The 23,647-nt window shown below is 36.1% G+C and overlaps 2 protein-coding genes across 2 annotated transcripts in view; both read left to right on the top strand.

Moving 5' to 3' along the window:
• Positions 1-3,100: 3,100 nt before the first annotated feature.
• Positions 3,101-7,146, top strand: LOC139141936 (mitochondrial import inner membrane translocase subunit Tim13-like). Its single transcript, XM_070711711.1, has 3 exons — positions 3,101-3,312; positions 5,954-6,022; positions 6,624-7,146. Exons 1-3 carry the CDS (start codon positions 3,199-3,201, stop codon positions 6,723-6,725), a joined length of 285 nt encoding a protein of 94 aa, XP_070567812.1. The 5' UTR covers positions 3,101-3,198; the 3' UTR covers positions 6,726-7,146.
• Positions 7,147-9,960: 2,814 nt separating this feature from the next.
• The window catches only part of LOC139141933 (dynein axonemal heavy chain 5-like), an 89,905-nt gene continuing 76,218 nt past the window's right edge, over positions 9,961-23,647 (top strand). The window contains 2 exon segments of the mRNA XM_070711698.1: positions 9,961-10,278; positions 15,074-15,162. Coding sequence (XP_070567799.1) covers positions 10,146-10,278; positions 15,074-15,162 — 222 coding nt within the window. The 5' untranslated portion in view covers positions 9,961-10,145.

The following is a 23,647-nucleotide window of genomic DNA, read 5'->3' as shown; positions in this document are numbered from 1 at the left end:
TTTCACAGCAACTAAACATTCCTACTCTTTGCTAACAAGACCAGCCAATGAAAAGGGAACAACAATTTTCAAGTTTTGAGCTTTCACTCCGAACATTCCTCAAATATCGCTCCCTGGCACTGTGGGCTCGGAACCAAATTCATAGAATGGCCCATTTTTTCTGCCAGGCAGTCAAATTCTTCAGATATTTTCTGGTTTTCTTGGAGGGACCACAATACATCTGTCTGTAACCATTCAGTTTTTGCATCACGTATAGTATTCTTCACTTCTACAAATTCTCTGCAAATATTTAAAATGATCCCTCTATAATAAGCCATTCTAGTATAGAGTTGTTTTCTTGAAGTGATAAGTTACACTTTATCGTCCATAATCTTGTAAACTATTCTCTAGGTTGATTTTGTCGGAAAAAAATGTTTGTTTTCCAGATAGCGTGCTAACATTTATCATGAAGAGTTATCGTATGAAATATTTTAGCTGATTTATCTATTCCAAGAGTTAGAATTTTATTTTGAGATTTATTTTTGATTGAATTGTAAAAGTAAGATTCCTTCTTGATCTCTGAATGAATGAGGGCATGACTTAATAGCATAAAAAAGAAAATCAAGATGACGGTATTTATTTTATGTGAAATTTTGTCATTTACAAAAGTATGGCTAGTAATTTAGTCAAATTTTATCTTTTATAAAAACTTAGCTCTGTATATGTCAAACAGTTTGTTCTCAACCAATCAGCCAAGCCATTTTAGGCGTCTTCTTACAGTTGTTGTTTTTGATCATTTCAGCCATAACATTGTCTTTATCTCTGTGTCTTGCAAAACCAATCTTGCATGTGTACTCTCCATTACCTGTATCTTCAATGGGCATGCTTACATTTTTGACTCTGGTTTGGAGAGTTTTAGAGAGTTGTGCCATTTTGTAAGCTTCAATTGACCAAGAGAGGAGAAAAAAAATTCAGCGGAACTTTGATGCTTTCACCCCCGGCTTCTGAGTGTATGCGTCCCAATCACAGCATTGATAACAATGTGATTAAACCAAGGAGTGCCAGTGTAAAGGTGACGCTGCAGTTTCAAACCATTAGACTGTTCCCAACACAATTCATAAATATCACATCCGTAAATGCTGTGTTGTCAAGCTTTACTCTCTTCAGCTTTTAACCCTTTGAGCACTGTAATTTTTCCCCAAAAAAATATCAGGGCAACATTTTATCAATTTCTATGAATTTTTTTGAAATTTTTTCCATGTTTTGGACCAAACGGACATAAATTTTTATGGACTTCACTTTTTGACCAAAATGTATGGAAAAATCTGAATAACTTGTCTTGATCTGAAAGAAATTGTTGGTGTTGTGTAGTACAAATGCAACAAACATCGACTTTGGCACTCAAAGCTTTAAGATTCTGTTTAACTCCAATAGATCTCCTCTAATAAAATATTGAACTGTTAGTGTCTGTACAAAAGAAGATAGCTTGTTGTTTTCGCCTTGCCTTCAGTGGATAAAGTAACTGGTAAAAAATCGTAAAGTATGAAATGAAATCATCAGAGGACGAGAAGTATTTGTCAGTTTGTATAAAATTATATTTTAAGTATTTGTCCATGTTATGTTAGCATGCATGCTTCACTGATCTAATATTGTTTCCACCTGAAAACAAATATTTTCGACGGTTCCTTTCAGTTTTATCTTATTTCAATGAAGTTTCTTTGTACTTACGCATTTTGTACTTTTTTCTCTGTACATTCTTATGGTTGTAGTGCTATATCAGAAAATCTGGGAAGTAAGACACTTTAAATCTTAAAAATTCTTTTTTTTGTAAATATTGAAAGAATGCGCTTGAGATTCTTAGTTTTATTTGATTATTCGAATTATTGCTGCGTAAAATGATATGAATGTTATTTCTATTGCTAGCTTATCTTAAGATTGTTACATGCAAAGTCTCATATGACGTTGTATCGTTGAATGGCATATCTTTCATCGCGTGTGGTCTCGATTATTTTTTTTGAATTTAGGAAGTTGCTGCGTTTGCAACAAGTCCACTTTCCATTTCCGTGCCATTTTCCTGTAGAGAGAAATAAAGAAAATTATCCCCTGGCAGACCACAGTATATAAGTAAGACAACTCCAAAGATTGTTTTTTCTTTGAGATTAAGTGTATACTCGACCAGTGAATGTGATGGTATTTTGAAGTTGAGAGAATAGATATTTTTTTTGTATCGATTAGTGACTCTTGAACGAATTGGCTGGATTATTTTATTGTAGATATATACTGGCAATGTACATGAATACTTGTATATACAATTTGCTCTGGAAATTACACCCTCATGGGGGAACAATAAAAATGATTTTAAAGTAGTATTTTGTTGGGTGGTTTTTTCATGAAGTTGTATGATTTCATCGCAATTCCCAGATATCATTGGCATACAGTGCATACCACTACAACATGATTTGGGTCTATCGTTCATGGTGTTTGGCCAGCAAATTAGGACATGGAAGAGTCAATGTTGAAGGAGATTTAGCTCCGTACAACTTGGGGACGAGGAAACTTCCTTTGAATATATATACTAGGGCTGAACTATACATAGGTATAGACCTGCTGCCCTTTTAGGTCTAGTGTTCAGGGACTTTATCCACAGTAGGGCACACACATTCACTCAGATTTGGTCTAAATTGGGGTACACTAAGTTGTACAGCAGCTTTCATGTGTTTACCCTGGTTTTACTTAAATATTCTGGAAACCGTTATTAAAAGAGAAAAACAAGGAATCTGAGCGTGTAAATTTCAGTTGGCTCAAAATGTCATGGAAGCAGGTAGTTATATGGTATATTGGTTTTGTAGCACTTTAACAGAGCCTGGGGGCGCTTGTCATAAACGGTACATCTTGCCCCAGGACATCTGGTCTATTAAAGTCTTGTTGTTATTCAATAAAATTGTGGCACACAAGTATTTTCTTTTGTTGATTCATTTCTACTGTTAACCTTCTAATTAACTAAAAGAAAGCAATAATTATAAAGCTTCCAAGCCTTTGAGATGCCAAGAGGAGCAGCCTTGTCGGTTCTGTAGAAAACTGTCAGCGTGCAAGGAATTATTGGTAAGCTACTACGCATGAGCAATGAACTGATGCCGCAGGTCAACCAACACGCAGGTGGTCACGTCCGCGTTCTGATACTCCAAAGTTGATCCGTAATCAGGTAAAGGTTTCGCCAGAATGGATTATTCATCGCCGCCCGCAGGTGGTAAACTTGGAGTCGGTGAGAGAGATCAGTTAATAGACCAAGTCAAGTCACAGCTAGCGATCGCCAATGCACAAGAATTATTACAGGTATAATTAATCAGTGTTCAGACAACCACGCCACACTACCGCGGCCGGCCACGGCCACCGTCGGCCATCAGTACGGATGATGTTTGTATCATATACCGGTTAAATAACATCTTTATATCATTACAAGTGTTACATTTCGGACATGTTTTCAGTTTACTTTAAAACCAAGAACCCAATGAGGTTATCTTTACATAAACAGAGTGAGGTGTTTCAAAGGCCCAGACAACGTCGTTACGTTCTGCCCCGCTGCCTACGTACCCCTTTACGGCGTGAATGAGCTTGTGATATAAACACGTGTGTGATAACATAAAGACAGGAAAGGGTGATGGTCGTTAAAACCGGTGAAGAAATAATGTCGAGTAACATGTAGGGAAAATAATCATTGTGGTACCTTGCTTCAGATGTCTCCAGCGCCATCGAACTAGTGTAAAAGCGTACAGCATAAACAAGTAACCCAAAAAGCTTGCACAACTCGTTATTATAATATCATTATATGTTACATCCGTTTCTAATTCTAGCTCCGTGGTTACATCATGAACCATGGTTACATGCAACTTGTGGTTGCAGCAATCCTCAGCCACTGGTCCATACATGGAGGGTCTCTCTTACGACCTCAATGGTTCACACATAGAGGTTGAATATACTTGTACATGTAGATGGTGTAAGGCTTAGCTCTGCGTACATACAGCAGGGCTGTGTGTTACCGGCGTTATACGGCCTCCCACCATGGGGAGGCTGTATAACGCCGTAACACACAGCCCTGCTACGCACAGCTATTGTGAGGCTGTGTTGTGTTTGTACAAGCACTTTTGCTATAGATCACAGCAAGGAGGCTCACACAATCTATGAACTCTAGTCTTTGGATGCAAAAAATCCATTTATGGAGCAAAGAAGGGGAACTTAGAACATTCAATGATTCATGGTATCCATGATGTGCCAAATGGACATCTTCTTTGAAATAATGTGATCTTCCAACGGCACAAAGACTTTAAGTGGTCAGTTCATGCCAAAACCTCCTAATGCCAGGACTACCCTTAGTGCTTGCCAAACTGTCCCAAATAATTTCATCCATAGATAATCCTTCCCAACATTGCTGTTAACCCTTTTCCTATCAGATAGTATGACTTCCCCATCTGCCAAGTCAGTGAAAAGAGATACTGACCCAAACCATAGAGTATTTTCACCCACTAGGCCTGGTACATAGAAGCTTTAGTCAGCAAAAAAATTATGCTTTAAACAGTATCTGTTTTTCAGGGGCCCTTTGAATGTTCATTTTTAGTCAGAATGCAATATGGGACCTGTTGTGTATTGGTAGTGTTATCCGGCTTGACCTGATGGTGAAAATGACCTAGTAGCAGGGTAAATGTGAACAGTAGACACTGGATATGCGCTTTACTGATCAAGACTTGCAATTATGCCAAAACCACCTAATACCAGAACTACCAGTGCCATCTCATCCCTTAGTGCTTGCCAAACTTTTTGTAGTGTTTCATCCAGGATGGCATCAACAACAGGGAGGATTTTCCCCTTTACCAGAAAATTTAAGGGGGAATCATTTCACTGGTTCATGTCTAAGGTGTGACTGGCACCATTTTATGGGGGGCTGGTCCCCTCTTGACAAATTAATGTCTAGATGAAACACTGTGACCCAAATAATTTCATCCAAAAATGATCCTTCCCAACACTGCTGTTTACAGTAAATACAAGACAACTATTGTTGAGGCACTGGAGGCTGCATCTACAATTATTGTAACATAGACATAGTAACATAATTTTAGAGTGAGGATCAACTCAAGATCATAAGCTTATGGTGGGAAATAAAAATGTAAGTCCAAGAGAGAGCAATGACTTTTAAAGGCCCTGAATTAAAGGATCTAAAAAATTTAATACTTTTGCTCCACATGCTGGAGATGAAGTTACATACCATTATCTTGGGTTGAATTGGTGTTTGACAGAGTGGTTTCAATAGATCATCAAGGTTCAGCAATTTATTTGGCTCACATTCATGTAAAATCAAAGTCATGCATTTACCTTGAAATGCTAAAATTACACGCTTTTTGTTAGTTTTGCCTCCATTGACTGTGAAAATCTGGTGTCCAAAATTTTTAAAATGATGCTGAAATCCAAATGGCCTGTGGAAACACTAGCAGGTTTCCAAATCAGTATATGCATGAAATAGCCAGTGCGCAATAACTGTTGATGAATTTTTCATCATTTTTTGTTGTATCTATTAACTGAAAATTCTTTTTCTCCTCCCTAAATTTGTCAAAATGCAAACTATTTAGCTTGTGAACACTGCATCTATATTTCTAAAATGCCCTATTATTGTTTATTTCAATTCTAGTCGGGTCCAGAATTCACTTTCAAAATTAACAGTGCAATAATGTACGGTTTAGCTGACAAGCTCAACATAGTGTATTTCAACATGCTGGGGAAGTGGAATAAGAAATTGTAGTTGTCATTTAAAAAACAAAATAAGTAACAAAATCACCAAGATTTACAAGCTCTTTAACAAGTTATGTACACAATGTCATCTATAAACTTCACATACACATCCATGAGCTTTGAAGACTGGTATCTTTTCCAGCTGTATAATATCTGTTTTTCAGCTTGCCTTTCTTCTGTTTTACCCACTTCACAGAAAATGTCTGATAAATGTTACAAGAAGTGTATTCCAAGACCAGGGTCAACCTTGGATAACTCAGAACAGGTGAGGCATGTTTTGCAACTAGAACTTTTGATGATTTTTGTTTTGTTTTTAATGTTGACTCCACTTTCTTTGTCTAATAGCCATAGTTGACTCCAACCATGTAGCTTTCCAATACAGCACCTGTACATGTAAAATGCACCGTAGTTGCTTACCTTTAAATTCTAGTCCAGACAAGAATTCACTTGTCAACAGTAACAATGCAGTCTACACATTTACAGACAGAGATGAGGAGTTGAATACTGCTGTATCTCAGTATGCTTTTGTAGAAGTAGAACAAGAAACTGAAGTCAACATCAAAAAGAAAACAGTCATCAAAAGTTACAGCGTCTGGCCTTTTAAATTCACCTCCACTGAATGCCTGATACTCAAAATGAACAAAGCAGGTGAAGAATGACATGTGTGTGAGATACATCTTTCATTATCTCGAGTAACTGAGTTGCAGTGATAAATATGAATGACTTACATTCATGAAATAAGCCAGGAGAATTTGTAAACATGAGCATATACACAACATTTTGAATAAAACATTTAACTTACCTAGTTAGGCCAATATAAAATGAATATATCTCTCTTTCTCTTTTTTTGATAAACCTGCTGACAGAAATGCTTGGCAATGTGTATGGACAGATACATGGATGCATGGAACACAGTGTCAAGAACCTACAACACCAGACTGCAACGAGAGAGGGGATTTGCCTCGTAGGAAAACGCTCCATCTGAGATACAATCTTCTCTAGAAGACTGCAGTAGACCTTCTTAGACTTTGTCATGCCATCATCAAACTAATTGAGAGTTGAAATCTCTTTTCTACAAACTTACCGTACATTCTCCAGGTTAAAGAAACAGTAATAATGCATTTCAGGGAGATGTGTTTGCTACATTAAAATATACTACATGTAACCAAACTTTCAAAGTTCATAGGTCAAATTGTATCATTCACGATGGTGGATGGAACAGACCTACTGACTGACATACAATATTATCCCAGTGAATTTTTTGCCATTATTGAATTTATTATCCGTAAGCAATTTCTTTTTACTGGACTTTGTCGTCATATGTATTTAAAAGACGTATGTACTAGTACACCTTTTGTATGATGTGACAATAAATTGGAGTAACCTGTATGTGCTCAGCTTTGACTATTTACTGTGTGAAATCTCATGAATTGTTCTAGCTGTGTGCGCTGGAACCACTGAACTCAATAAGGATGGAGCAATTTCATGTAGCATTACTTGCATATCTTAAGGAACCTAGCCAGTCCTACATCATTGTATATTTACCGGGGAATGTGGGTGTGGGATGTAAATTCAGTGGCACACCTTATTTCAGTGGGATCCATCACCATATCAAATACCTACTGTCATTCCAGTTCATGCCGTGTTTGAAGTAGGCCCTAACATGTTAGTTTGTAACTGCGCCAGACCAATTTTTCACACCTTGGTGACATGTGCTCTACATGCACAACTATGCAAGTGTGGTAAGTTGCAGATATGAAATCTATTGTTCAAAACAGAGACTCTGGTCTCGCTCCAGGGTCTATGTCGAAAAATAAAATGTACTGGGTTACACGGTGATGCAGAATTAGCCTAACGTCATACATTTCCCCTTTTGATAATCATTTTATAACTATGTTGGAAATTACATATGACTTATTCACACATTTCTATTATATAAATGCTATTGGTCTCGAGGTTTTGAAGGCCACAAGTATAGCGCCCTCAGTGTTCAATTCAAAACGATCGTAGGAGTATGTTGTTTATGCAGTCTCATATGCATGCACAGGTTAGTATAACGCTGTTTTCGAACCCAGTGAATGGGTTAAAAGTTAGAGCAGCATAATAGTAATTTATCTTGGTACCAATTCAATCTGATGTCTCTGTTCTTCACATTATAGTGGTCCACAAGTTGGTGCAACATTTATGGAAGTCCTTTTCATAGATTCTTGTGAACAATAATCTAAATTCCAAAGACCGCTGATAGATTTCTCCTTTTCTTACGACAAAGATCAAACACAACTTTAATTCATGGGATACAATATGTATATGCCAATAAATATTTTATTCATCAAACAGAATTACAGTTGGGCAGATGTTGTTCTAATCATGTCTCAAGTTTCCACAAGGACATGTCTTGCAAGGAATAACACAACTCTGACTTACAATGACAAATTTCACCTTGGCGGATAACACCGCCCATTTTTGTGCATCATCTTCAATGATGTACCTCCTTGTTTTCTCCAATGTATTTACTTTTGGGTGGGGGGGATGTAAAAGTTATTTCAATTCATTTTGAAACCCTTTGTATATGTGAATGTCTATGTGATTTCTCTCATATCAAGATGGAATTAAGGAAGACAAAATAATCACAAATTTGATAAATTTCTTCCCTTACTTCCCTGCCAATAAATTTAAAATTAAACATGTAAATAATAAATACAAAATCTATATCCCCATTCTTAATTATTGAAGGGATATAATTGTATGTTTGTGGTGCTTCATGTCGAAAAAAAATGAAATCAACCTGAATGTTAATCATGCGGTATAGTCATATAGATTTCTAATACAAGATATGATATGATTATTGCAAATGTGTGCTTACCTTGAAGGTACAATTAAAATGGCTGTTATTATTTGTACATTATAAGCCCCAAGAAAGTAAACATACAAACATATGAACTGTTAGAATTGGATCGTCTCTTCTGTTCATTAGATGGCTGGTTTGTAGGTATTTTTGTTTGGCATTCTCTTAATGTATTATAATAATTATTAGATGGTAATTTAAAACTGCTCTAAATTGGTGCCAGAACCCGCTTTTAATATTGCCTTTCACTGGATTTAGCAATACCGTACATTATGCTAAGTTTATCAGAATCAGACACATTTTCAAACTTGTTGTAATTTGAAATTTTTGGTACATTTATTGTTTCATATAAACGTCCTCTATACCTCTTTACAACAGGGTTTGATATTATGAGGTTATAAATGAATGATATTTCTGTCGGTTTCTAGATTATATCCGCCAAATCAATATGGTTTTTTTTAATTGGCGAGTTCTTGGCAGAAATTCAACTTTCAGATCTAGCAATGAAAACTGCTGACGGTGCCACCAGGACAGTCCCCCATCTCTTCTGAATTCAGGGTTATTTGTAAGAGATGTATTGTCAGTAAAACTGTATGATTACGACACTGTGATGATCACGAGCATTTCGCGTGAGTGCGCCCTCTGACGGTCAAACTTCTCATTGCAGCAGAAACGTGACAGGTGTTATTTACGTATTTACTGAGGTATTTGCTTTGGGCGAGCAGCCAGACAGCTACAATAGATTATTGTATACCGATTCAAGTAAGCTTAAAAGCTCACGAATAGTATATTAAAGTCAACGAATGCCGACGGTTGAGGCAATCTTGGTTTCCACTACACGAAACAGTCAACGCCAGGCGGGCCCTGGCCATGGGCTCATGTAAATTGGCCAAAAAGACTGATTCGTAAAATCAGTGGTCGATAAATGAATCGATAAATTCAAAGGCTATGGGGTTCTAGCAGCCTGGCATTGGAAGGCATCATTAAAAGGGCCAATCGTAATTTCTTTTCGAGCGGTGACAATAACCCTACGAACAATTGCTGCGACTACAATAGCAGGTCCGAACATAACACTTGTGATCAATAGTTTGTGTACAGGTTGCTGTCTCTATAGTGACTGCTGGCGCTGGACTGCGACGAATTACACCTCACAAATCATTCCGCCGCAAGTAAACTCTTAGCCAACATTTACAATTTTTCCGAGAAAACTGGTGCATTTTCAAAAAAAATTGCAAAAAGCAGTAAATGTCATGATTTTATCGATGTCGTGTAGTGGTTATATTCCTTTATTTCAGTGATATACTCGGACTACTTCCCGTGGAAGAATTTAGTAAGATTACTTATTTGCATAATAGATTATCGCCGACTGATTCTCTTGGTACAGGAGTTTAGAAACTTTTATACTAATTTCAGGCAAGTAGCGAAATCTGCTCCTATACGCTCAGGAATTGTCAGAAGCGGAACGTATTGCACTAAGATAGGACAGCACGTTCCCGCCGGTCGTCGTTTAGTAGTTTACATGTATTAGAAAAGCGACGAAGCCATGGCCGACGACGACAACAAGAAGCGACAGAGTCCCGGAGCAGACGGCGGGCCGTCCGAGAAAGAAGCCAACAAGCCGGATTCCCCAAAACCAGATCAAGAAGTCGCGCCGCCTCTTATATCGGTTGCAAAACGTAAGTACCTGCCTGTATTTTCTTTCCAATACTGCTTCACCCATTCTGCATGTTTGTCGTGATTATGGGTCGCCGACTCGAACATGACTTAGAACGTTACTTGAGAAGTGTACAGAAACGAGCAACAACATGGCCGCCGAGATTTCAATCTCACCGACGCAGCGGCGATTTTTTGAGGACTCTCGCTTTTTCCTCAGCAGTAGGTCAAATTGCTTTAGCGAAAGCTAGTGATTTCCTTCAACACTGTCCCTAAAATAGTGGACTTTGCAGTATTTTAATGATCTCATTCATGATTATTTTTGCCGTGTCCTACAATGTGCACGTCGATTTGCCAGCAGTGGAATCGTTTTGTAGTGTGGGTATGTGATTACAAGAGCGGAAACGAGCGTTAAACAGATATTTTATGTGATATTAAATCTCGGCTCCGGTTGTCCGAAATGGTAGCCGTGAATAGCAGGTGTGTTTGTCACGATAACATCAGTTTAATGAGTGCGACACCACGGCGAATGTTCCTCTGTTGATAAGTGGATATTTACGAGGTGTCGATGGTATCATGAAGACAGAAAACCAAACAATTGCCACAAATTTAACCAAAATTCCAACAGAGGCGTCTCGTTGCCAGGAAACCAGACGCTCTGCCATGGCAATGGTAGACGCAGTCGCAACCAGTCTGAAACTTGAACTTGACTTTTTAAGGTAAAAATGTATCATGGTACTACTTACACATCTTAAATCAGTCTTAATAATAGCGTACATAATATTCAATTTTGTGCAATTCATATACACACTTGTCGCCACAGTTTTAATAGTTTTAACAAAATTTGAGGAATACAAATGAATAAATGGCAAAATTTACAGAGGCTTGTTATAGTTCTTACAGTAATTATATTTCTCTGTGTAGATGCTGTGACCTGACAGAAAGAGTAGTTTAGGAGATTAGAAGTCAATAATTGTTAACTCTACATTGTGGGTGTATTAATTTTGATCTCTGAATTTATGATAGGACACTGTAGAGCCTCTTAGATATTTGTGGTAATCTTGAATATTTTGAAAATACCAAACCCCAGTAGAAATGCTTCGAGATGTGATTTTCTATACCTCTCAGTTGTGTCTTCATTTTATACTTTATGTATGATTCATTGTCAAGATTTTGATATGTGAAACTATTGGACCCCTTGTCAATTACCAAACATGCAACATATCCTTCAGCTTTCTGAAAACTTTTGCTCAGCAAATATTAGGTTACACATATTTTCTCAAGGAAATGATAGACTATCTGTATAAATGGTGTAAAATTGTATAAGATCACTCTAAGTACATGTATGCTATGAAAAAGACAAATTCAAGGCGTGTTTGCAATTCTACTGATAAATTGAAAGTTTCTTAAAATCCCTAACATTGCTTTCATGATCTCTTTATGAGTGCCACTTTTTTAGCCCTTAATAGAAAACTACAGAACGATGCAATACCCAGGGATGTAGAAAATTTTCGTTACAGGTGGCGAAAATTAAAGTACAGGCGGTTACAAGTGGTATATCTGCACATAAATTTTCTGCAAAATGTCCTGATTTTTTACGTACACTAAATTTTCACAGCCGGCAAATTTTAGATGACAGCCGGTTGTTTTTACCGGCTGCTGGCTATTTTCTCCATCCCTGAATACCCCAATTGTACATATAGTCTTATGACTTCTAAAAGTGGTTTTGCTGAAGGAAAAGTAAATAATCCAAGGTCATTTAATCTCTTGTCCAAATATTGGGACTTTCCAAAAACTGCAGCAGTGTGTGTATCCTGATATCTCATTGACCCATGAATATGCAAAAAGCAAATTTGTTTAAGAATCCTACCAGCATCATCATGTATGCATTTTATGCTCTGCAATTCATATTTTACACATTCAAACCTTGGGTTTCCCAAAGTTGTACATTGGAATCGTCCGAAATTCCTGTGGTATGCATATACAGCATGCCTGTCCTGAGACAAAAATTCCAGTTTAAGTGCGACTGCATTGTGATGAACAGTTCCAAGTTGTGAAGTTTTTAGGAACCAATTCATACTCCTACACCCCTATTGTACGGCAGTCTGTCTGTGCCATTTAACAAAGATGCATATGGAAGGATCAGGTTATTCCAATGTGCCATGGATTGACGTAGCAATCTGAAAGTCACTAGAAAGACAGGGAGACCGAGAAATGCCGGCATTACAGTTCCAACCCTGAACCAGAAATATTTTTGCGTAGCTAGTGACCTTAGGTCAGCTTTAATGTGTATATTAACAAGTAAACCTGAAAACGGTAGCCTTGAGCAAATAAAAACAGCTTGGATTAAACAACTACAACCATGGATACACAATACATCGTGATAAATACTTTGTGCCCCGGTTTAGCTGTCTATCAAGAATTACATGTGGTACATTGAAATTCTGTACAGATCTTCAAACGGTTAGTGAAGAAACAAGATTACTTTATATTTGTTGCATATTGAGCAAATAAAAACAGCTTGGATTAAACAACTACAACCATGGATACACAATACATCGTGATAAATACTTTGTGCCCCGGTTTAGCTGTCTATCAAGAATTACATGTGGTACATTGAAATTCTGTACAGATCTTCAAACGGTTAGTGAAGAAACAAGATTACTTTATATTTGTTACATATTTTTCAAACAACAACAATTTCTGGCGCTGACTCATTCAAAACTGCAACAGGTGGCATAATTTAGTCCTATCATAGTTTAGTCCTTTTTATTCCTTATAAACTCTTAATAATTTAAGCCAGCATTATTCATGTTTCTAGCAATTTGATATGAAAAGAAGTTTCAAATTTGTAACTGTACCCCAAATTTCTTTTCTATCAATTTCAATACATTTCATAAAACTGTGAAACTAACTAAAAACATTTAAAATATATTCATTACTCATACTGTTACATTCCATATTAATAATATTTTTTCCTCCAGAATTTTTCCAAAGTACTGTTATTAACATCATTTTAGGACATATAGTGTCATTGAAACATCTTAATATGTACAACACATAGCAGGTTTTATTTATATTACATAAATATTTCAGATATCATTTTTATTTGAATATTTGGAGTAGCACTCTGCAAATTAAATGTGTATTGCTACCATTATTATCCGTTGGATTCAAAAGTACATTAAGCTAAGCAGGATATACCTGCTGAGATCTCCTGCTACGTTATTGTTTGGTCAGAGAAAATGTAAGAATGTTGCTTGGGTTAATGAGTCACTCTTTTTAAGTGTGGCCATTTAGCCAAGCAATTTTGATAGTGATGTCTCTGGTTAGTGACTTGGAGCTGTATTTCGAGAATTTACTAAATTTACTTCCATTAACAGTTTTAGAGGAATTTCCCTCCGGTTCCATTTTCCGAAGTGTTCTCATCATCATATTTTTTCACAGTTATTGAAACAATATTGACTATTCATGATACATATTTCTAATGACACCATATGTTATGTGACAGTATATGGCAGATTGTTGTACAACTTTATACAGTGTACAGTTTTATACATATTTGTTATATGATGTTGACACATTGTTATAGTCAGCAATAGATTGTTACAGTCAATGATAAAATTTTATAATTAGTGATATGTTAATTGTTACAGTCAATAATACATTGTTGCAGTCAGCAATACATTGTTGCAACCAATTGTACATTGTAACAGCTAAGTGATCTATTGTTATAGTCAGTGCCATATGTAACACTTCACACTCATGTTATGTCAGTGATACATTGTAACAAGCAATGATTCATTGATTTGATTATAATCATCAAGCATTTTTTGAACATTTGATTACAATCAAATAATAATAACTGAACATTGTTAAAACCACCAATAAATTGTAGCTAGTGATATGTTTATCTTGTTCACATTGGCAACCCAACTGAAATTTGGGCCGACGCAAAATAATTGTCCTTTTGGGATTAAATTTGGTCCGTGTCCACACCTACCGGTACCAGAATTAGGGCCGACGTAACTTTACCTTCCTTTGTGACCTCTGACCTGTCAAAGTTCAAAATGGCGCATTTGAATATGGCATGCTGTTTCTACTGTTCATGATTTTCCTGTGTTTTTACGCACAAGAAGGGCAAATATGACTACCACTCACCCTTTTAATCATCGGAGAGATCTTCACCATTTATTGGATGAGCATATGGTATATATAAGACCGCGGTGGAGAAATAACCAGTGCGCGGCATTTTTGACATGCCTCTCTAGTCTATTACGTGCACTGTGGAATCGAATGACATGGTCTTGTTTGCGGAACAAAGGTTGGTGGGAAGTTCAGCGTACATGGGATGATATTAAAATGTAAAGACTGGATTGAAAACTTTCGATAGGTGTAAACTTTAGTTTCAAACGTCGTTTGTTTTGTGCGAATAGTGTGACTAGTTCAACTTCGATCCATAGCGGAGGCCTGGTCAACTGGGACCAGGGCCGACGTAACGTGTCACACTGGCGATTTGCGTCGGACCAAATTTTGCGTCGGCCCTGAGTCGGCCCTGAACCCCCCCTTCTAACCGGGACCAAACTGAGTCGGCCCAGGGCCGACTCAGCGTGTCCACATTGGTTTTTTACGTCGGCCCCGGCCCTGGTCGGGACCTGGGCCGACGCAAAGTCGTCAGTCTGAACGTACTAAAGATATGTTGACACAGTGAGTGATACATTGTAGCAACATATGATACATTGTTACAGCCAATGATACATGGTATCTTTCATTGATACATTGTTACAATAACTTTTTTGTGTCACTGCCATTTTGCAGCTGAGAAAGAGAAGGATACAAAAGATGCCGGAGAAGCAAAGGAAAAGGAACGCAAGAAGACAACTTACAGAAGAGGGGCTCCTCAACCGGTAAGCAAACAACTAACATACCAAAACTGACAATGTTTTACTTACCATTCAAACAGAAAGAAAAATATGAAGATAAGTTTGTAACTTATGAATTATTCACAATCACCAATCAGGGGATGTTAGACTTCGAGTCCATCAGTGACTTGTTTTCTGAATCTTCTGTTATTAACCGAGAAGGAATAGCAAAAACCTTTGTGGATGGTATAGTCAAAATGAAACCATAACTATGCTAAATGTTCATAAAGTTTCATGTCAAAAGCAAACTAATAAGGCAAAACTGAAATGTTGAATGTATACAAATCGGCCTGACATGTAGCTGGCATGTATTTTGACACTGGTGTCAGAGACAAAAACCTCAAGCTTTTTTTTCATTTGTTTTCATTTGTACATACCTACATGATTGTGCACATACACAGTACACAACATTTTCATTTGTCTCCATCAGCGTACGTGTGTACCCTGGTCATCTCATCACACTGTGGATGTTGACATATTTTTTTGTTTGCACTTGTTTTCCCTCCATGTCGTACATGATCACAATTTAACCCCAGGTTCAAAAACCACAGCCTGTAAGTACTGTATGTCCATAGCCACTGGGCACCTAGTTGTATAAAGAGAAAAAAAAAAAGGAGTGTGTTTCATTGATGCTGTATCAATGTCATGCCAGCGCTTCAAGCCTCTTGGAAAGCTTTTTGCCCAAATAGCTCACCTCTGCATCCACTAACATAGGAATTGACGTGACCATTTTAACTCGTCTAGTGTTCTGTTCCTCATTCTGTGCTCATCTGTTTTCCCGCTACTATTTGCCTCTATTTAAGGTCGGCACATCTTCTGTTTTTCATCTATGTGTTACACTGCATCCAGTGTGCTCTGTTGCATGTTGATTCGATGTGTAAATGTCTCGTCTCCTTTTTTTTTTTCTTGTTTTTTCTTGTCCTTCTCCACTTTTGTATGGGGATCTCAACAGAAAGGTGCATTGGTAAGTGCGTTTGCTGATTGGTTGTGGGTACAAGGTCACCCACTGGTGTCATCCCCCGAATCCACCAATAGCGCACCTTACATCATTTGACATGCAAATTAAGTTGTCCTGGAATCCATCAATTTAACAAAGAAACAATGCCTTGTACAAGCGTAAAGTTTGAGTCAATTATTTCTTTTTGTGTTGAAAAACCAAAATTTTTACTATTTATTCCTTATCTGCACATTTGACATGACTTGCATCAACATGGCACTGTTTTAATGTTAAAATGCTGCGTTCTAGGACGTGAACAAACCAATAGTTTGTTTTTATTCTGTCACCCATTTCAGCATAAAAACCCATGCACATTTTGACAACAAAGGTTCACACTCCATTTCATGAAGTATTAATGTCATTGTTATTTTCTCTGGTGTTGGCTTGCCACAAGGACATATTACTGGTGTAAGGACAGAGAGTGTCACATATTGACAACCCTCCACAGACCATCATCTCAAGCACTTGCATAATAGTTTGGGGTTTTCGGAATTTGTTCTTGGGGCAAATTATCGGTGTAAATTGACCAAGAAAGGGAATTGGTATAGTCTTAATGTTTTATTACAGTTTTATTTATTTCAGTAAGACATGACAATTCTTTCACAGATTTACCTCGATAGATTGTATAAAAAGTACTGTGCACTTGATGGAAATGCACAACTATTTTTTTCTTGCAGGAGCAAGTCTTTAGACATATCATTTTACAGTACAGTGATACTTTCATCCTGTATTAGATGTAAAAAAACGTGTCATATTCCACATTTCTACTATTCCATTGCATCTATTGAATTACCATTGCCAGCATTTGTGCCAAACAACAAACGTATTTCCTTCTTTCAGATTTCTAGTATTCAAATACTAGATGTTATAACAATAATATATCGATAAAGCACACGGTTTTGGATTTTAAGTCCGAGCATAATACTTGAATCAGATGATTAAAAGTTGCCCCACAAACACCACGAGTCTTCACTTGTTTAAATTGATTGAAAGGGGATACTAAACTTTCCTGGTAGAAGCCTTGCTGTTTTCAGGAAAAAGATTTGTTTACAGTATTTAAAATGCAATTTATGTTAGTGAGGAGGAAGACCCCTTAAGATGGTAACATCAAGTCTGCAGGATGGATGCCGTTGTGCTGCCAGTATCACCATACACTGTGAACCTGGGCAGTCTGCTGGCTTGCCCGGCTTTTCATTTCACTTTGCTTGCAGGGATGTTTGCCTTTGTTTACTGTTCCCTTCTGAAGTTCTTGATGTCTGTCCTTGTTGCTTGATACAGTTCAAAGATTTTATGAATTCAGATGTGAAGAGAAAACATAAAATAGTCCAGCAAAAGTAGGGAATTTTGACATCTTGTATCTAAAATTTTGTAATTTTTTAATCTAATTTTGCATCTAAAATGACACGCATTTCTTGACGGCAATGTGAATTGGACTTTGCTTTTTATCGATCCATACCGACATACCTGACAAGGTGTTAATTGTCACCAGATATAAACACAAAGCTGCCCACATTGTGATGTAGAGTTGCAGGACAGTTGGCCAAAGTCCAGCCGGGTATATTATTACCCGTTGCCATGGAGACCAGTCAGTAAACAGCGTACCCCACGTTAGACCAAAATATTACAGAAGAATTGTTTGTGTAAACTAAGTCTGTGTCTAAGGGTGTGAATTTCATGTGATTGTGATATGAGTAGATTGGCTGTAGTAACAACGAGTACTTAAAATAAGTTTTAGGTAAAAGGAATGGTCAGTAATAGCAAATAGGAATGTTGTCCTATATTTGCAAAGTGCAGCAGACTATACAAAGTTATGCAATATGCCATTTAAGTCGCAGTGTGAAGATATAACTGCTACAGAATATAAACTAAAAACCTACTTTCATGGGAAACTTAACACTCAGTTGGTGACAAAGAAACTATCATTCACCATGAAACCTGGAGAGTCTATTAAGAATTTCAATTGATGTACCTCAGTGGGCTGCAAGATTGATTCATCTGAAAGACAAGCCTTGGGATACATGTATATTAAGAAATTATAAACAAACGACTATACCACAAGCAAATGTTCCAAAAGTTTTGTATTTTGTTTCTCTCAGGAAATTTTTTTCACCTTGAATCAACAAAGAAGGTTCTCGTTATATGGCTCATATAGTATAACATAGTGTGAGAAACATTCGCCTTTAAAATGGAATGGTGCTTTTTGGCTTTTGATTTCTGAAGTCACCCATAAAAAATCTCTGCCAGAACAGACATCATGAGTGTGTCAAACATTGTGGAGATGTGTGTTGTGGTATAATTTCACAATAGGTAGTGTTGCAGGGTGACCACACAGGATCATAACACTATTATAATGTTGTAAAGACCTTTCAGTATATTAGTACACAAGGTCTTCATGCCTTGTATGTAGGGGTTGTCTCAAAAGTGCACACCTGAGTTCTGAAAAAGAAAGAATGCATTGATTGAATAATAATAGTGTATTTTATCTGCTAAAATTAGAGATTATCCCTTATGCATAAAGAAATAATTGCATTTGATAATTTCAGTTACATATATCAAAAAAATCTTAGGGAGAAATTTTTCCGTTACAATATGAAAATTAGTCATGCAAAACCATTTTTATAACCGTAAACCAAATAGATAATTTTGCAATATGGAAAAATAATTTTCTTGTGTTCCTTCAGAGAGCATATGAAAATACAGTTCAAAAGCAACTGGGCAAAAAATGAAGCAATATTGAATGTGCAATCATTGAAAACTCACACTATGAATAAAATTAGAAGTGTTATGCAGGATATGAGATGATCCCTATCAGTTCAGAAATCAGGCCAGGCAGTGTAAATCCTACCCTAGACACTTCCCCAGCAACGCCAACAGACCGTGTCACCACCTTTCATATTATAATAAGTTTGGCTGCCCATGCCTCTATAACACATACTGTACACTTTATATGCATGTCTGATCCCATGACATTTGAATTCAAGTTGCCATCAAATACCCCTTTCACCGGCATGGTTTAGCCCAAATCCTTTGTTATCGATGGTGATTGTGGATCTGTTGACAGGGAATTAGGGTGGACAGATAAATTGTCAACATTAACATTCTGCTTTATTCTTTTCAATGGTGTCTCAAAACAAAAACCAGCAACATTTTCTGGTTTCGTCCATTCTGCTCAAATACAAAAACCAAAAGGTGTATACTTTGAACCATCAGACAATGTTAATGTTGTGTCTATTTGAGTTTTGATCAAGATTTAAAAAACCATGGCAACAGTACCAGATTCCTAACATTCCAAAGTCCTCTATGAACCTTGTTCAATTCTGTTAAATTTCATATTTCATGAGAAAAATTAGCAGAAATATTATTTCATCAGTAAAATTGAAATTAGAAATTATCTGTAAATTGTAGTGTGGTAAAGCAAATTTAAACACGCATCGTGACTTGTGAAGAATTTCTCAATTATCTGTAATTGAATGATAATCATCATAAAATCCATTTTCATTATTGATATTATCCATAATCTCTGTTTCAAATATATTAGAAAATGGATTTATGTATAAAGTTTATGGTAATAATTGCAACAAAAATATTTTTGTCATTTCTATATGTGTATCTTGATACGTGTGGGATTTCCAAGTCTATACCTTGTACAAAGCTTGGTAATATCAGCTTTACTCTGGCTTACAGTAGTCAAAGATATATCTTGCAACTAAAATTTTCAATGATATTTTTCTCAATGAGAATTGAAAGCTAAAACTTATAGTACATAAATTTCTTTTTATTTCACAGAGTCAGAGACAAGATATTTCACTCTTAGCTCCATTAGTTTTTTGTTTTGATATCATAATTAAAAATCAAGCAAATCAAAACTTTCAATTTTTTCCCCCATTTCCCCAAAATATTCCTGACCAAAATTGTTCCACGTTTGTATTCATTAAAGTTAGTTTTAACAAGATATTTAACCTGTTCTTCCCTTGTGCCAGTAAACAGGTCTGCACTCACCATTGATAACTATGGATTTTGACCAAACCATTTTGGTGATTGGGTAAACACTTCAATACGGGGGAAGGTGTTTTGCTGGAAATTAATTTGCTTCCTTCATCCTCAGGGGGGATAGTATTCCGTATGGACATTTAAGTCACTCGGATAACGTTAACATTAATAGAAAGATAACTAATTTCCTGCTTCACTACGCACAATTTTTATTGAAAACATTCAATAAAAAGTTATCAATGGGCTGAGTCAATATGTATTTATTTCCTGTATCGATTTTCTTTACAGTGACTGCATTTGTTGTGTAAAGTTTAGAATTTTTATGCTCCATAACTAAAATACCTACATTTCTGATTGTCCTGTACTGTGACCTATATCAGGTTTAATATCAGATAAAACATGCAATAATCCCTGATAGTACCAAGAAAAATTAAAAGAAAATTTCAAATTAAAATTCCTTCTGTGTGTGTGCTAACAGCAAACTGTTGAGTATAGTCAGGAAGGTCATAGGTCAGGGATCGAGGGGTCAATTAGCTCTTTAGAGGAAAATCCTGTGATATGAAAAATGATATTCGATATGAAAAATCAATATCGCTGAAGTGAAATCATTAAAACAAAATTATTTTGACTGTAGATTTTGTTAATATAATTGACATGATTGATCGGTGAATTAAATATTTGTACAACTCGCTAGTGGTTCTGTTACTGTATCAATTTTATGCACTCAGGCGAAATATTGATTTTGCCAATTCAGGCAGTTTTGCACTACATAGAATGAAAGATATAACCTATTCAAAATACTGTGTGGCTTATTTTGTGATTTCAGTGTGTGATATTTTTCTCTGACAAAGTTGCTGTTAAACCAATTCACCATTATTCTCATTTTTGCATTTGAATATTGACTATTGTAGAATGATTGACCTAGAATGACTTGAACTTGTGTGGGTGGATTCACGTACTGTAAATATCAGGCAGACCTAAAATGTCATGTCCCTTTTGTAAATTTTAGGCTGTCAACATTTAGACAGCTGTATCTTCAAATTTCCATCCAGAGTATTTGTAAATAACTATATGTATCAAAACTAGTATATATTATAATTTTATGCAAGTCCCTATTATATCTAACCAACGTTTAATGGAAGAAAAATTACATGAATCAGACCTCATATTTTGTCATGCCATATGCATGTTTATCATCCAGAAGGGAAAATTAATATCTAGATATAGTTACTAAAAGACCAGAATTTTGAGAGTAATATGTTTATTTATTTGTAATAACCAGGAATTGTTTTATTTACTTAACCGAAAACAGCCTAGTTTTATATGATTCATAATAACTTTTCTTGTGCAAACATCAATCGCAAATGAAAAATTTTGTCATTTGATGATATCTGGAGTTACACACCTATATTGAAAATATGAGCCCTTTGTTTGCAAGATTGGAATACTTAATCTGTTCCTACAATAATTTTGTCAGTGAAATTTGTCTCAACACTTCATCAGTTTTCTATTCCCAAAATAGCCCAGTTTGTTGGCATCTCGGCAAAGCGAAGACTTTTGACAATTTGAAGTCTCTTGTTCACCGTGGAATATCTGTGTTGATGGGCATCTATGCAACAACTGAGGATTGACAAGCCTTTTGTTATTGCTTTGAACGAAAATTCAATTGGGTAATCTAACACAGTAAACTGCCAACAATAACAACAATTAGCCAAGCAATGTTACAATGTTCAGCATCACAATCCAATGAACCACCCATAATAAAAAATCATTGAAATTTTCATGTAATATAAACGTTAATAATTAAACTAAGTTAAAAGTGGCACAAAAAGTGCAATATACTTGCTTACAGTGAACAAAACCATGAAAGTGTGAAGTGAATCTGTATTGATTTATTGTAAAAGTGATTCTAAATGGGCAAGGTAACTGAAAGAAATAGCGACTTAAAGCTAAGAATTTAATCCTGTTAAAAAAATATTCAACGTATTTTGTACACAAAGTAACGGTCACAATTTCTAGCTGCGGTGATTAAGCCCTTTGTGTGGTATGCCTTTCCCCTATGCATATAAGTGTACATCGTTAAAAGCCGTAGGTCACATTACTGCAGCCAAGAGATCCTAGACTTCGCTTCAATTCACATATCAGGTAGTACAAGCTTCAAAAGCGAAAGACTAACTTTTGCTGAAACTTTCCACAGTGAGACTTGTAACAATTCTCTTTCAAAACTTAGGATAAAATTTGGATACTGCACAAAGTTTGGTAATAGAGAATCAAATTATCTAACATTGACCGATATTTGAAATTCAAAATTGCCACCATCACTGTGTTCACTCTATTGGAAAAAATAAAGATTTATAATGTTCAAAAATCAACAGTGGTGAAAATCTCTCTTACTCCACAAGCTTCAAAATGAGCTCCGCGCAAGATGAAATTCACATTTAAAAATCAAAATATATTGGGAAAAAAATCCCTGCCTACCTAAGAAAAGAATTGTCAACATTTGGATTATAGTCAATAATGTATTTTACCCTTCCTGATAAATTTCAATGTATTATTAACACAGTTGTTACAGTTTTCTACTCACATATCTGACAACAACATATGCAGCAAACCCAATAAATCCTGTAAAATATATGGTGAATTACATATCATGGACAGACTTTATTTTGATTTTCAAATGTTCAAGATAAGGCGATCAATTGTGTATTTCTGTTGAAAATTGAAAAAACATCACATCTGAAAATTAATTGGTATTCAAATGTACGTCATAACAGCCAATAGAAATCTATGACAAGGCTTTTAAATCGAGAAGTGTGAATGCCAGATGAGTTTTTAAAAGGTTCAAAATATTATGACAGAAACAAAACACTTGATTCGAATTCACACACATATCGCTACATTTCTGGACTTGTGAGTCATCAATTAAAAATCCACAAATTAATGTCAATTCAGTTTGTAGTGCCTGGAAAGATGTTCAACTAGACTGTTTTCAGTGGCATACAAGTACAAGATACAGGATCTTGGTTTGCGCATACTGATTGATCCGTCATGTCCCAATACAAACACTGTATTTAATGACAGTATTGCGAGTGGAATGGGCTTGATTGGAAAGGACAACACAATGATCAAGATCTCCGTTTGTAATCATGTTGTCATTGATGATGATTTGTGGAGATGTGAAATATCAATATTTTACTTTCACTATCATTCAATATCAGGATTGAGCGAAAAGCTTCTGTCTTTTAAGTATCGGTTTAATCCGCAAGTCGTACAATGTAGATATTATTTATAAGCCCAAACGTGTGTGTAAGCATCACAGCACAGCAACTTAAACTCAAACGCTGTACTGGTCTAATACTAGAGTTATCAATATATTTGCCATGAGAGAGACTGACAGAAATTTGTGTCAGCCATTCAAGACTTATTTCCTTTGCCAATAAATAGTGTGCCGTGTCAAATTAAGATGGTAATGTAAACAAGACC

The sequence above is a fragment of the Ptychodera flava genome, chromosome 10, assembly GCF_041260155.1.
Source record: "Ptychodera flava strain L36383 chromosome 10, AS_Pfla_20210202, whole genome shotgun sequence".
In the NCBI taxonomy this organism is placed as follows: Eukaryota; Metazoa; Hemichordata; class Enteropneusta; family Ptychoderidae; genus Ptychodera; species Ptychodera flava.
Note: the sequence above shows the minus strand (reverse complement) of the source record. Positions and strands in the feature narration are given on the sequence as shown.